This window comes from Dermacentor silvarum, unplaced genomic scaffold, assembly GCF_013339745.2.
Source record: "Dermacentor silvarum isolate Dsil-2018 unplaced genomic scaffold, BIME_Dsil_1.4 Seq811, whole genome shotgun sequence".
In the NCBI taxonomy this organism is placed as follows: domain Eukaryota; kingdom Metazoa; phylum Arthropoda; class Arachnida; order Ixodida; family Ixodidae; genus Dermacentor; species Dermacentor silvarum.
The window spans coordinates 39,518-55,345 of record NW_023606816.1 but is presented as its reverse complement, the minus strand read 5'-3'; the positions used below and the strand labels follow the sequence as shown (position 1 = coordinate 55,345).

At 48.9% G+C, this 15,828-nt stretch overlaps 1 protein-coding gene across 1 annotated transcript; it reads right to left on the bottom strand.

The window, feature by feature from the left end:
• Window positions 1–2,686: 2,686 nt before the first annotated feature.
• Window positions 2,687–14,749, bottom strand: LOC119435654 (tubulin alpha-1C chain). The gene is made up of 4 exons (XM_037702397.2): window positions 14,631–14,749; window positions 5,308–5,832; window positions 3,646–3,908; window positions 2,687–3,346 (listed from the first exon to the last, which is right to left on the bottom strand). Exons 1-4 carry the CDS (start codon window positions 14,631–14,633, stop codon window positions 2,788–2,790), a joined length of 1,350 nt encoding a protein of 449 aa, XP_037558325.1. The 5' UTR covers window positions 14,634–14,749; the 3' UTR covers window positions 2,687–2,787.
• Between the last annotated feature and the right edge of the window lie 1,079 nt (window positions 14,750–15,828).

Genomic DNA, 15,828 nt, shown 5'->3' with positions numbered 1-15,828 from the left:
ATCTTCTGAAGGTCACGTAATTAGCGACAAAGTATGTCCACCTCGCCTAGGAACTCCTCTGCAAAAACGCCACGTTCGCTGCGCTTATAGCATTGTTTATAAAATAAATCTGTATTGTCTGAAAAAAAAAACCCTAATTTAGTGTGCCTATGTTTACAAGTTTATACGGCTGATAATACTACTCTCCTTACTTTGCATAGCTGTCCACTAATCTGATTATGATGTATGGGGTTGTTTGGCACAAGGGCGAGTGATGGGGCCAAAGAGCGTCCACTAATTTGCTATCGCAATCGATGCTTCGCCTTTCGGGCGAGACTGCAACTTTTTTTGCAAGCTTGCGCCTCCCCCGTTTTTCAATATCTTTGAAACATATATTCACGAACAGAATTTATTTTTCGTGAAACTTGACACAACATTCGTAAATTCGTAGAATAAGCCCAAATATGTAAATATTTCACAAAAACCGGGTTAGTCGCTAGCTATGTCACAGGAAATAAATAATTGGTTATAATATTTTACACTTTATCAGTTCAGGTCATTGTCTCTCCCTATGTTTAGCTAATGTCGACCACAAACAACGATACCAACCGCAGTGGTGGCTTGGCGGCTCTGGCGTTGCATTGCTAAGCCCGAGGTCGTAGGATCGAATCAGAGTTGCGGCGGCCACATTTAGGTAGGAACGAAATGCAAGAACGCCCGTGGGCCGTGCATTGGGAGCGCGTTAAAGATCCCGAGGTGGTCAAAATTTCCAAAGTCGCCAATTACGTCGTGCCTCATAATCATATCGTGATTTTGGATTGTAAAACCCAAGAATTTAAACAACTATAGCTATACCGCGTCATTTTTTCCGAGTGCTTCGGCGCCGGGTCACTTAATTAACGCGGTTTCTTTTAAGCACTTGAGTGGTTTGGCTTTTCCAGCTAGCCGGTTGCTGCACCTCCGCTTTTCTCAGCTTCAATATACCACAGTCTTTGAGCCCTTCTCTTGAGATTCTTTAGCGCGCATGAAAACGACGCTCAACTGCTTTCCCAAATGGTGTCGAATCCAAGCGCGAGTTTCCGAGCGTGCGTGCCCCTTCGCCCACAGTCCATTAAAATGGCGTTTCGCAAATGTCATCTCAGTAGTTCAGGCTAAACCTAGCTACCAAAAAACAATGCAACAAAAAGTTTAACATTCCCGTGTGGGTTTTCTAGATGGGGACGAAGTTCTTGTGACCAGTTCAATGCAGATCAAAGACACGCCGTATGCGGGAATATTTTTGGTGTCGGTCGGGTTACTGCAGCCGCATTGCGCAGCTGCCCGGCATGAAGACAGTAAGGTCGAAAAAAATGGGAGTTACAGCCAATGGGCGAGTGAGCTCGCCAACAAAGAACACGGCATTCGCGTCCCTGCGGCGTCTGCCAACCTGCGCTTGGAAGATGTATATCCGGCGACAAACCACATGATCCATCCACGTGAGCCATTGGGAGGGCAGGCTGCGGGGATAAAAGGAATGTAATACTCTCGTCGTTCTGCTTACGCGAGAGAAGTGCTTCTTTATGAAGGAAAAAAAAAAAAAGGTTGGCGCTATCTTCTGCAGCCAGTAGCGGGAAGCCAGCGCACTGCGACAGAGAGGAGCACACGATAACCGCTGATGGGCGCAGCTTTGCGCTCGCTATAGCCTCCCAGTTCCGGTTTCGCGCGCTCTGATAGCCGAAATTCGTCGTGCCACAGTTTCGCGGGTAATCCCATTTTCCCAGATCCGAAAGTTGAAGTGGCTCATATGGAGAGCTCGCTTCAATTTCCCAATTATGATCAGCCCGCTGAAACTAAATGTTTAAGAGTGAAATAATAGATTTTTTTAATTAGCGACCAACTACCCCCTATCACTCGTCACCCCATGGTTGTCACTACTGACGGCCTGTCGCCAAAGGAACCGTCTTAATTTTAAAAGGGCTATTTTTAAATATTAGTCGTGTAGAAACACCCGGCATGTGTTTTCAGTGCACCAGTTACATCAGTCGCCTAAACTGCGGCTTTTACTAGAAAGCCGGCGATAAGGCCAGGAGTGATGCTTGGGCCAGCGTTACTGGCCTAGGTTGGTCTGGGCATCGTCAAATTCACAATCTTGTCAACTGTAACAGCACGTAGTGGCGAATATCTGTACTGATTACCTGTTTATTCACTGCCTAAAAATTCGACTATGTTGTACTTCGTTTCACTTTCTTTTTGTCACTAAACAGTATACAGTTCAATCTACACTTAACGAGGCATGAAACCTATTTAGTCTGCTCAAACTTAGCTTGCCTTACTTTTTTTCTTCTTTTGACTCAATACTTGCTGCTGCATACTTAAGTTTCTATAACGTACGGCGTGCTTGTGGTGTAGGGCAAGTGCCGTGTAGCTATAAGGTACAATGGAAATATAGAAAGTACTAAATCAATCTAAAGTTTTGAATTTCAAGTCCGGGCCCTGCACACTTTCAATCTTTACTTAAAGGGTGCCGACGGGGTGAAGTGTAACGCTAAGCATAAAAAGGCAAGGAAATGAGTATGAAGCAAATACATGCCATACGTATAGAGGTCGGCACGTACTGCCCCTTTCAAGGTAAACCCTTGCGGAAGAACGCCAGACAGTGTCTTAACCTCCTTTCTGGGAGAGGAAACATAAGCTACAAGTTCTGAATCCAACTTTCAAAGGACCGAAGAGGCAAGGGAGCAATCACGTCTTTTATTACAATATTTTTAATTTTAATTGTTAGCTTTGACGAAGGTCCGTCGTTCTTTCGGAGGGAATATAGCGCTCGGCCTAGTACTCATCGGGCTCGTTGACGTCCTCGTTTGAGTCCATGCCAATCTCCTCGTAGTCCTTCTCGAGGGAAGCCATGTCCTCACGGGCCTCTGAGAACTCTCCCTCCTCCATGCCTTCGCCCACGTACCAGTGGACGAAGGCGCGCTTGGCGTACATAAGGTCGAACTTGTGGTCTAGTCGGCCCCAGGCCTCGGCGATGGCTGTCGTGTTGGACAACATGCAAACGGCACGCGGAACCTTCGCCTGGTCTCCACCGGGCACCACGGTAGGCGGCTGGTAGTTGATGCCCACCTTGAACCCTGTGGGACACCAGTCCACAAACTGGATGGTGCGCTTGTTCTTTATGGCGGTAATGGCAGCGTTCACGTCCTTAGGCACCACATCGCCGCGGTACAGCATACAGCAGGCCATGTACTTGCCGTTGCGCGGATCGCACTTGACCATCTGGTTTGCCGGCTCGAAGCACGAGTTGGTGATTTCGGCTACGCTGAACTGCTCGTGGTAGGCCTTCTCGGAGGAGATGACGGGAGCGTATGTAGCCAGAGGGAAGTGGATCCTGCGTCGAGTAAAGGTAAGTGAATTGTACCAATATGATGCTCTTAAAAAAAAAGGGGTGGGGGGGGGGGGGGGGGCAGGCTAGTATATATATCGGCTGAACGTATTTCATGCTTGTAGATACGACTACATAAGGATTTCAATGCATCGAATTGTAGAGATCGTCGCATTACACGCACAGTGTTCTATAAATTTATGCGGGCGAGTGTGGAATGGTAGGTTAGGAAACTGAGGTGCCATCGAGTTTCAAACACACGTAGGAAAGAAAGCAAAAAAAAAAAAAAAAACGGTGGAACACACCTAGGATAAGGTACCAAGTTGGTCTGGAACTCAGTCAAGTCGACGTTGAGCGAACCTTCGAAGCGAAGGGAAGCCGTGATGGAGGAGACGACCTGACTGATGAGCCGGTTCAGGTGTGGGTATGAGGGCCGTTCGATAGCCAATTTTCGCCAGCAGATATCGTAGATGGCCTCGTTGTCAACCATGAAGGCGCAGTCCGAGTGCTCCAAGGTTGTGTGCGTGTTCAGAATGGCGTTGTATGGTTCGACAACAGCAGTTGAGACCTGCACATGTTCAATATTGGCGCATTGCATTCGAAATGCCATTACCGCGTTAGAAGTACCATTACAAAGGATTGTGGGCACAAAGCGCAGAATGAAGGTAAGTAACTTGCTGCTGTTAAGTAAACCTATTTGATGCCTAATATACAGACTACCCCTGAAGTCCCTTGCTCAGCTTCCGTTCTAAATACCATAATCAACTAGCACAACAGCAAAGTTTAACCTCATCCATGTTCACAATCAGCTTGTACTTCAGTTATGTCCTGAGATAACCACTGGCGTTGTCAACAAGCGTGAGTTTGGGCGCATCATATAGCCGCGCAAGCGTTTAGGCTGTCCATAGGCTGTCCCTCGCTTGATGGTGTTGCATGTTATTCGCAGACTGTGATAGGAGTTGAGACTATATTTGAATTGCGTGGTCGAATGCGCATGACTGTTGTGGTGCGCGATGGACGAAGAAGAGCCGGTGTTATGAGGTCATCATTATCATCATCATTGTCTGGCGCTGAAGGGGCAGCAGCTGTCTGGTCTGGGCTGTCGTCCCGAACAAGCCGAGCAGTTCGTCTACCCAAGGCCGGCGTTCCTGGGTGAGGTGGGAGAGCGGGCCGGGCTGTCCCTGTGCCTGGTCTGAGCCTTCGTGCCGAACGAGCCGAGAAGTCCGTCTACCCAAGGCCAGTGTTCCTGGGTGAGCAGGTCGGGCTGCCCTGTGCCTGATCCGGCTTGCTCCACTGCTGTGCGAGCACCCGGCGTCGGCGTGTTCCGGTGCACCCGAGCCTTCCGAGCGGTCTACCCAGTGGTGGGCAGACGTCCAGGCCCAGCTGTCACGCAAGCGGCTCGTCGTGCGCCGGGCCTCCACCCTGGCCTCCATCCACTGGGCCACCCGCAGCTACAGATTCATCATTGCGACTGCTCGTGCCGTGAGTCTGTGATACCGACACGCAATTAGACGTCATCCTACAGTGACGCTGTGCATGATTATGTAAGCGACAGACAACGATGAAGTGAATTGTGTGTGTTATCTGTACGGCGCCCTAGTCCCGTCCCTGTGTCATTAAAGCCTCTCTGTGTTCATTGTGCCATCCGTGTGTGTTTGAGGCCTGGGTCCACAACATCATCACACTTACCCAGCTAGGGAGAAATATTTCCGTGCTTAAACTACAAATGCCAACATTTCAGAACTCTGCACATGTCTCGAAAGGTATACCGCTTTAGCGGCGACTTTCTGCGCGATCATGCACACAATAGTAGGCGATATTAGAAGACGAATGAAAATGAATAAAAATGCAAACATGGCTAATTTGTTAAACTGCAGCAGTTTGCCGCTCCTGAGGTTTAACAAAACACTCTTTACCTCTGGTGACTATATAGAGAGCATTTGCAAAAGCCGTTAAGGAAAGTACACCTGGGGTGCTGGGTAGACCAAGAACTGGAGCTTGGATTTTTTCCCGTAGTCGACCGAAAGGCGCTCCATAAGAAGCGAGGTGAATCCGGAGCCAGTACCACCGCCTAAGCTGTGGAATATGAGAAACCCCTGTAGACCCGAGCACTGGTCGACCAGCTTCCGGATGCGGTCAAGCACTACGTCGATGATCTCCTTGCCGATCGTGTAATGGCCACGCGCGTAGTTGTTGGCAGCATCCTCCTTGCCAGTGATTAGCTGCTCTGGGTGGTAGAGTTGCCGGTAGGCACCAGTGCGCACCTCGTCGACAACGGTGGGCTCGAGATCCACGAACACGGCGCGCGGGACGTAATGGCCGGCGCCAGTATCGGCGAAAAAAGTGTCGAATGAATGGTCTGCATCGCCAAACAGCTTGTCGCTGGGCATCTGGCCATCCTGCTGGATGCCATGTTCCATGCAATACAGCTCCCAACAGGCGTTTCCGATCTGCACACCCGCCTGGCCGATGTGGAGGCTGACGCATTCCCTCTGCGAAATAAATGCAAGAGCGAACACACCAAGAGGCAGCATGAGCACGAGGAAGGAAGAACTTACGCAATGAACCATTCTATTGTCTGCACGTTTTTAATTACGTCGAAATCTACCAACTTGTACGTAAGCAGGTATGACCATGGCTTCCATAAAAAGGCACTGAGGGGCAACAAAAATTATCGGGTTTTATTAAGCCTCCAAAGCAACAGTGGGGCTAACAGCTGACGGCTCCGATATATTTTCCATCACCTGCGTTTCGTCAAGGTACCCACGAAACTGTACGCGATCGTTTGCGCACACTACCTACATCAGTATGCGCTGCCACGGCGCCCGGGGAGTCGAAGCTGTGTCCTCGGGCCCAGCACCGGGAAAGGGATGCACATAAATGGCAAGTACAGTCAACCACAAAAGTTTGCGGACCACGCGAGCGCGTGGCCAAGAGCCTCTTCGCGACACTTCCGCTACGTCACCAGCGATCGACAGCAGCGCTACGTTGAAGACGCATCCCTCCTTAAATCTATGGCCTGTCTATTTTCGCACTGTGCGCAAATATTTTCTACCTATCTCTTTCAACGTGACGCGCTCTTTGTTAGCCAGGGCTACTTGCTTATATTTTGAGAGCAGAATATCAGTACAAGTAATCAGACAGCGTATTCTTCGGCTGTTATCAGTTCTATTTTCGCGTAGCCACGCTGTTTTTTTTTTTTTTCGTGAGTGCGTGAGTGAGCGGTGAGGCAGCCATGGGACACAGATGCTTAGTCAGTAGGCAGAATTTTTCCGTTCCTCCCCCATCGCTAAGTGACAGTAGCGGCCGGGATTTGATCGCCTGCGCCCAGGTATTGCTGCGCAAAGCCCGAACCACCGCGCTGCTATAGTGGTTACATTTAGAAAAATAAGAAATAATCGGGTGCGATGACTCTTTTTATAACCCTTTGCGACATGGCGTCCTCGTTTGGGGACTCGAACTTCGGAGGCGCGTCCCACGCCACGTGTTTCTTCAAATGACCTAAAACTCAGTGTGCACATTCGTGTCCGCTTCCTGATGGGACAACTAGCGGTCAGTTAACTTCATTGTCCTGCGTATTGCTGCAGATGATCACTTTGCTGGAGACACTACCATGTTAGACAATCGTTCGACGTGCCGCGTTCCAAGACCAACGTCAAGAGTATTTTTTTTTCTCCGGTCGACACGAATACAACCGAAAAAGCAAGTGTGCATGCGTTTCGGGCCTAATAGTTGATTCTTTTTATGCAAGCATTGAAGCTGACGGATTTCAGAATAATTAGATAATGAGTTATACGCTAATTATTATTTTTTTTACTGAAACTCGCACAAAACAGCACATTGCTTCGTCTTCTTTCTTGGAATGTAATAGTGAGCGTCTTGAAATGATGCCATGCGCATTTGACGCATTTGCAGACAGTGCATCATAATTCGTGTCTGAAGGGGATGAATTTATTCACAAGACATTTACAGAAGTGTCATGAAACATAGGTCTCTCAATGATCTAGTAGGAAGTGAAATGTCCGCCGTTTTCTAGCACCTTATTGATGCGTGTGGGCATCGACTCGTACAAAGATTCAGTAATCTCCGGTCGACCGCGCAGGCTTTCCCATTCTTGTGCGATCGCTTGCCACAGCGTATCGGCCGTGCGGCCGCGGTTGGCTCGTGTGGACAGCCGTTTCTTCAACATGCCCCAGACATTTTCTATGGGATTCAAGTCGGCGCCACATGGAGGCCACTCAAGCTGGCAAACAGCATGTTCTTCTAGCAATGACTGGACGATACGTGCTTTATGGATCGGGCTGCGGTCGTGTTGAAAAAAATAGCAGCCGTCGCTGAAGGGACCGTCCAGCGCATACGGAACGAGGTGTCTAGTGATGACGTCGCAGTACCGTGACGCAGTGAAGGGCCCTTCCAGACGCACAAGGGGACCAAGGCCATCTTTGCTGATTGCTCCCCACACGCTCACGGAACACCGTCCACTGGATAGAACACTCTGTGTGTAATTAGGCAGATATCTGCAAGAAATAGCATACAATTGGGTTCCAGCGGCGCGTCTAAAAATGTTGTGATTCCTCTTGCGTATGAACTTTATAATGCTGTTATAGAGTTGCAATAGAAAACGTGCAAACATCATTAGATAGTACTGAAAGACCCACTGGCAGCTTTTAATTAGCTTCAGAGTAAGTAGTACTATGAAACAATCGTTAATGTTTTCAACATAATACCACTACAGAAAAATCTCGTAATGTCCAAAAGCTCATTTTACGTGAAACATGTTGTGATGCAGAATTAGCTTCGCGAATTAACTGCCAATACACTGTAAACACACCTGCAGTTTAGTGGACGCCAAACCCGCTTCCGTTGGTCCCAGCGCGTGGAAAAAGTTGACTCGTCGCTAAAGATGACATCGCCCCATTTCTCTGTTGTCCAAGCTTTCATTGCTGTAGCGAACATGAGTCGTTCTTGTAGCTGGCTGTCTGAGAGGCAGGGCTTCTGTGCTGCTACGAAATACTGCAGGCCAAGCTCACTCAGCCTTCTTCTTACAGTCTCAGACGATACCGTGAGCGAGAGCGATTCTCGGATATCCTCTGCACTTTGAAAAGGATCAGCCACGATGGCGGCCGTAATCAGGCGGTCCTCTTCCTCAGTCGTGGCCCTTGGACGCCCACTGCGCTTCATATCTGTGAATCTGTCATCGTCGCGGAAATCTTGAATAATCCTATTCACGGCAGTCCGGCTCCTGTTGGTTCGGCGGCAGATTTCGCGCTGAGGTATTCCCTCTATAAATAAACGCACAATGTGCCTTCTTTCGTCAAGTGTAACACGCAGTGGCATCTTTCCAAATAGGCAATCACCACGTGGCCTGAAGCAAGTCTACTACGTTTTCAGCGACTGATGCGAAGATGCGCCTATGTGTGAAAGAAAATTTTCTATGCATCCGCTTTTTCTTTATTTTTGATGACAGTGAAACACCTCCCTACCCTTTCTCTCAAGACGCAGAAGCAGCAACACTCATTGGACCAAGATGCTGCCAACCAAAGTGCGCCAGTAAACGTCGCGTAAAAAAATCGTCGCAGCGCTTCGTGAAACTTATCTACCCACTGGCACACCAGTCGACAAAGGTTGCAGTGATTGCTCCGATACTGCTATCAAGCCAGATATGTGGCGGTCTTATCGCAGACAGCGCTCTGCGTCAACACAATGAACTAACAATGTCATGCACGGGAATAAAAAATTAACAGGCAGGCGAGTACCAAGAGGGCTCATATCCGGGAGAGCGCCCCTGTCGCCGCTAGGTGGCGTACCGCTAGGTGGCGCGGATAGGCAGTCTGGCACGCGCTCGCGTGGTCCGCAAACTTTTGTGGTTGACTGTACGTATAACGGGTCGATTAGCAGTTCGATAGCTTATATCTGCAGTGAAGATACGGGAGCTGCTATGACGTGACCGGCGAAAGCCGCCCTTGCTCTATAATCGAACGATGCTTTCTAACTTTCGATCGACTGCTATGCAAAGCTGTGCACGATGCCGCCATACCGTTTTCTGCATGCACTGAGGCAGTAAAGATCTCGTGCATTTTCAAGCGAAGCTTGTATTGCCTCAAGTGTCGGCGGTGGTGTCACGCTAAAACCCGGCTGCTCACAGAGTAGAGCAGGTGCGGGGAAGCTGCGCCGGCGCCGAATCACGTGACGCGCGCCACCAATCAGGGTCATTTGGTGTGTCGCGTGGAGATAAATGGAGGAAAGGGGGTTGGCGCGTGCTCCGCCACCGCCGGGATTCCCTCGCCTCAGATCATTTTCGGCGCCCGGATAGGAAGGCCGTGCGTGGTGCGTTCCGCCGAGGACTAGGCTGCGTTTGATCAACGGCGCCGCGAACTCGCTCGGGAAAGGGCTCGTCGTCGACGTGCCGATCTAGCGTGAGGGCTTCCGAAGCCCAGGTCAAATGTCAGTGAAGAGCCGCCGACCCCGAGTTTAGGGCAAACGAAGCGGAACGCCCCTGCGACAGCTTCGTCGGGCCACAAGCTTCTCTTACCCCCATTTTTTCGACAGGGGATGAGCTGGTATTTTTTTTTTTTTTTTTGCAGCGAAGCTGTTTATGGCTTCCGTGTATTTTTCCTGTGCGTGTGCGAAAATGTGGGCCGATCCTGTTGATAGTGCAGAAAGGGTCCAAGCGCAATGGCACATGCGCCTGTGAACTCCGCGTGGTGGGCTGCGGGACCTGTAACGCGCCCTTGAAATACCCTTGTCGCACCTGGGACCGAAAGAGGTCCCGATACTACGATCAGATCTCAGCCCAAAAGACCGACCCGCGTTCTACGTTCGCACTGCCCTCTTTTTGTCGGCGTTCCAACCGCTTGCGTGCCTAGTTTCTTGTCGCTCTCCCAGGGCGGCGGCACCGTCGCGCGTGTATATAACACAAGGTACAGTTCTCCATTTTGAACTTCTCTCGTAATCGGGAGGCCGCGTGTATTGTGCGCGATTGCATTGTCGTCTGTGTTCCTGCCATCGCTTTTCATAGGCACGTTGCTCCCCGGGAGTCCGGACTATACACGGCCTCCCCATTCTGTGTTACCTCTGTGTCGTGTGCAAAACAGCTTCGCTGGTCGTCCACGTTCACAGAGTGTTAATGGCTCACGATTTTTTTTTCGTCTTTCACTTCGCGCCTCTGGGTTCGCATTTTGTAAGGATTTTTCTTCCTCCGATTATATTCATTTATCCGTGCTACTGAGTGGACGATCTCTGCGGGAGCAGGGGGCGGCTGCTAATAGTCAACAATAAAAACGAAAAACGGAAATCGTCTTGAAATGGGACCCGTCTTCGCTTGAGTTCTTTCGCTGTTTATGGTTTTCTCACGCCCTACACGACTTCTCCGCAATGCATTGTATTCTAATGCAGTTTGCGGATACTGATGGCCCACCAGGATTGTCATTTTCAGAGTTCGGCGCTGGTCTATGTGGCCGATACGAACGCTTGTATTAATACTGATGCAACTATCAGGGAGTGTACACGAATCTGACAGAAGCGAGTCGAGTCGCCTTATTGGGCTAGAATCGGCCTGTCGAGTTCACGAAAACAACATCGGGTCGCGATGAGAGCGTCGTGTCGGGCTGAGCCAGCCCGGCTGCCTGAAATAGGTTGACCCAGCACGACCACTTGCAGTGCGCATGTGAACGCGAACTGTTGGGACCAGCCAGCGCTGAGAATTGCGCAGGACCACAATCGTCAGCTTTTAAAGCGAATAGCCTTTGTGGCTATTTCGGCCGATTTTCGTAGATGGTCGGACTCGGCAAGGAAAACGTTGTCGTGTGCTATTCGCTTACATCGTCGATGTTTTCTGCACAACTTACGTGCCCACACGGGAAATGGTATCGGGACAAGAGAATCACTGCAGTGGAACCTCATTCATGTAACGTTAGGAACGCTGAAATAGCTGCTGCAGACTGCAGTGAAAAACCAGAAGCCCTGTTCGAATGAGCGCTGACGTCTCTTCGACGACAAGTGCCGCCTGTTCTCTAAACCCGGCAGGAGCGAGTTAATGTAAACGTGGTTATGGTGGTTTCATGCAGGGTGTTTCTTCTTTAGCTGCACCAAATGAAAAAAAAAAAATTCGTTTGGAAGACAGCACAATTCTAACCTTTGATCTCAATTACTCGACGAGGCGGCCATTAGTTCTAGGAGAACGCAAAATGATTAATTGAATAGGTTACATAATTACGCGAATTAACTTTGTAATTAATTGAACATATTTCAATCTATGAATTGTAGCTAGTGAGTATGCAAGGCATATCGACTTAAATCGAATTCTCAGGACTACGCCAGTTAAGAGATATGTCCAAAGTGTCCGATGAATGCATTGACATTCCAGCTACTTTCGTGCTTCAATGCACATAACAGCGTTTCCTTATTAAAAAAAAAAAAGTGGCACAACGGTGCATTTTTCACCGCAGATTTCACGACGTTTATCTAGAAATCGGCGTCATCCTCAGAATTCGTTCCAAGTCGATATGCCTTGCAAGCTCGCCAGCAACAATTTGCAGATGGCAATATGTGCTGTAAATTAGTGAAAAACCTAATCAGAGAAATTCATAGTCGATTGCGCATTTGACTTTTTGTGCAAATAATGTCCGCCTCAACGAGTAATTTAGTTCAAGCGTTAGAATTGCGCTACTACCACAGAGAATTTATTTTCAATTTGGTGCAGTTAAAAGAAAAAAGAAACGAATATGACTTGCCATTGGCACGACACCATTTCGTGTTTCACTTTCAGCCTCCAACGCCGCGACAGCAACGTTACTGACCGGTCACGGAGGTGGCTCGTAAACGCGACGAACTGGAAACGGGATTGTTGTGCAGGGCCCAGCGATTCAAACGAGATAATCGGACCGCATGGCACAAAAAGCGCCGGCCGCCATAAGTGAGCGCCAGGTTATCGCAAGGGCAAATGCAGCCATGATGCGTCACAAAGGCTCGCTTTCATCGTAAACCACAACGCTTGCCCTCCATGTACCCAGCGCCCACGGGTGAAAAAACGGTAGCCACGCCCTCCGAATATCGCGTTCTACTCTACAAGCAAAAAAGTAAAGAAACATGCTAAAGGCTGATTCACACTACGCCGACACGAGAACGATTTTGGTCTGCCGACTGATGACGTGAGCAGGACGGAAAACGCTGTCGCCAACAGTCGGCAGACCTCAAGGTTCATTTCCTATGACGCAAGTCCAGTTTAGGTGATCTGGCAAGTACTCGCCAACAACTTCATAGGTAGCGCACTAATAGCGGCTTTCTCTGGGCATAGTTTACTACTCTGAGTAATGCAGGGCGATTAGTTCGACGAGACATCTGGGACCCCTCGAAATCGATAAGTATGGAACATTCTTACACACACAAAAAAAAGTTGTATTTACGGCGGCAATAAAGTAGTGAATAACTGACCGAATAATCATGGGCTTACATACTGCTCCCGTCAGACATTGAAAAGAAACAGCCGCCGTGGTGGCGCAGTGGCATTGGAGTTGGGCTACGAAGCCCGAAATCACGGGATCAAATCCCGGCCATGGTGGCCGCGTTACGACGGAGGCGAAATGCGACAACGCTCGTGTACCCTGCATTGGCTACACGTTAAGGAACCCCAGGCAGTGAGAATACGGAGACTCCACTACGGCGCGCCTCAATAGTATCGTGGTTTTGGCACGTAAAACCCCCAGAGAGTAAAAGGGAAAACACGCGCAAGGAACACTACTCGATTTGGAGATATTCCGTCACCACCACTATACTCGAAGCGGCAAGAATAACGATTGAAGGGGTTAGTATGTTGTCACTGTTGTAATGGTCGCACATCGGCATTACGCGCCAGAGCGCACTATGCAGTTTTATTTTTTTAGCTGCACTAAATTAAAAAAAATATATATATATATATATATATATATATGCCTGTGAAAGATAGCACAATTCTAAACCTTGATAGAAAGCACTTGAGGCGGCCATTACTTCTACGAGAAATGAAAATTCTTAATTGAAAAATTGACAATTACGCTAACTGACTAATTACTTTACGGCACATATTTAAATTTACGAATTACAGCCGGCGAGTTCACAAGGCATATCCACTTGGAACTAGTTCTAGGCACTGTACCAATTTTGAGACATTAATTTTCAGATGGTCCGACGAAACGCAATGTTGTTCCACTTATTTTTTAAGAAAACGCAGTTTTATGCATTGAAGCACAAAAGTAACTGAGACGCCAATGCATTTCGTATGTTTCACTCACAATGCACTCCCTAGCTAGAATTCGTAGATCAAAATATGTGCTGTAAAGTAATTATTTCAGGTTATTAGCGTAATTATGTCAATTATTCAATTAAGCAGTTTAATTTCTCGTAGAACTAATGTCCACCTCGTCGAGTAATTTAGATCAAGGGTTAGAATTGTAGTATCTGTCACAGACAATATTTTTTGAAATTTGATGCAGCCTGTATTAACAGGCGCGCCTATCTTTCAAGCACATGGTGCGCGTAGTCAAAGGCCAAAGATAGCGGTGGCGAGCCCTCGATTTCACTCCCGGGAACTAATGCCCGACAAAGCGATTTAGCGTTCGCAAGCGTGTGTGATCAGCGCGAAACGCAGCCTGCTGGCCAGAACACAACTCTATTGTTGCAGAAGTACAGAGAGAAGTGTACGTCTGGGCTTTGATCGCGATAGTCCCGGGAACTGAGGGAGTCAAGGTTCAGCCAGTTCAGCCTCGCAGGACTATATAGGTGGGCGAGGCGGTCCCTGTTCTGGCTGAAAGTGGAAGTTTTTCCCGCGTTCGCCATCATAATCTCTGCAGCTGGCGGCTGCGACTCGTTACCCGGAAAAAGGCTTCCGTGGCTCAGGCGCAGAATACCAGCAGTGCCTACTCATCCGAACCCGAAAGAGTGCTAACGGTAGTAAGGAACGACATGATATTGCAGCGCAAATAGAGTAAAAAAAGAAAAAAAACGGAAAGGAGGGATTAACAACGATAGACAGAGTAGAAAGAAAGACTGCGCTACACTCACAATTAAGCTAGTAAGCAAGGAGCGTTGCTCGAACATTTGGCCATGTCTGCCTCCTTCTGGCCAGAGAAATTAAGCAGCGGGATACGGCAGAAAACAACAGTGAAGACAGCCACGCTACCACCACGTGATGCCATGAAAACAGACGGCGGAAATTTCTCACGCCAGTGTACAAAGATCCGACTGAACCCCACCCCCGGGCAGTGGTCCCGCCGCCTCCATCAGAAAACAATCGTGCGCCACAGCGAGGACTCACCATGTCTGGTCGACGACACTGAAGTACAAGACGTGAGTGACGAACGACGTTGCCGACACTCCCCGTTACAGACGTGGCGGCCCACTGTCACGTGGTGAGGGCGGCTCATGCAAACTGGCTCCGGGGCAGAATCTCTTGGCTAGTTTCATTAAAGCCCCTATATATAAAAATTAGCGCCATTCTTAGATCTTGCCGCCACTGCGCTCACCCCGGCGTTTCCTCCTCGCCGCCTCCTGTCGGCCCAGCCTCCTCCGCTCCCCCATTGGTCAATCCGTGTCATCTGGAAGCACGCGTTGCACTTCTGTATTTTTTTTTCTTTCCAGCGTGCTCCTACCGCCATTCTCGGGCCAGTGCGACGAAAGTGCTCTACGCACAAACAGATCAAACGTGTTAGGGACAAGAACTTGGTTGTGATGGCATGCGGCTGCGCCTTCAGTTGCCGCAACCGACAAGGCGAAGGCAAAAGGCTTTTTTTTTTTTTTTTTTACCATCTGGCGAGCGCAAACGCTTGCTGCGCACTTGGCATTTGCGCCGTCTCGCATCGATCGCGTTGCTACTTCCAAAACGGCATCATTAAGGCCAGTTACTGGCTGGCGAAGTAAAATCGCGCCTCAAAAACTTATCCGCAGGGCGCGATCGAAGTTTTCCGCGGATTTCTTCTGGTAGCGTGTTAGCTGTCGTCTGCCACGGCAGGCCCGACGTAGGCGGCGACACTGTCGAGATCGCGCCTCGATCGCGCTGGCGAGCCTAAGTGCTGTTGGCCGAGCGCGACAGTTGAACTGAGGAGGAGGGAAATGGTTGGCGCTCCTTTTTATATATAGGGGTTTTAAGTTTCATTTGATTGCCATGCCAGTTGTCTTGCAGCAGATAACAAAATGAAATGAAAAAAGTGACAGGATGTCTTAGATATATATTCCTACTTCCGCTTTTGTTGACGACGACGACGTTGATGACGACGTATTGTTTCGTCAAGAAAACGCGATTGCGCTTGTATCTAGGCCATCTGTATCGCGGGCGTTATCATTTCTTAGATTTTTTTTTTTGCCAGTGTCACTGTCTTTATTTACTTCTCTGGCTACTTCACGCTCAGTTTAGTGAAGCGCTACCGATTTTCACGTCTGGACCCGTTTTTGAGACTGCTTTAGTGGTTGCTGGGTTTCAGCGAGCCCGAAATATTACTCAGTTCCGTAGGAGGCAT

Coding starts and splice junctions, on each gene's coding strand:
- LOC119435654 (XM_037702397.2), bottom strand. Junction 3,909..5,307: donor TGGTCTACCCAGCACCCCAG/GTGTACTTTCCT, acceptor GAACATGTGCAG/GTCTCAACTGCTGTTGTCGA. Junction 3,347..3,645: donor AACTTGGTACCTTATCCTAG/GTGTGTTCCACC, acceptor TACTCGACGCAG/GATCCACTTCCCTCTGGCTA.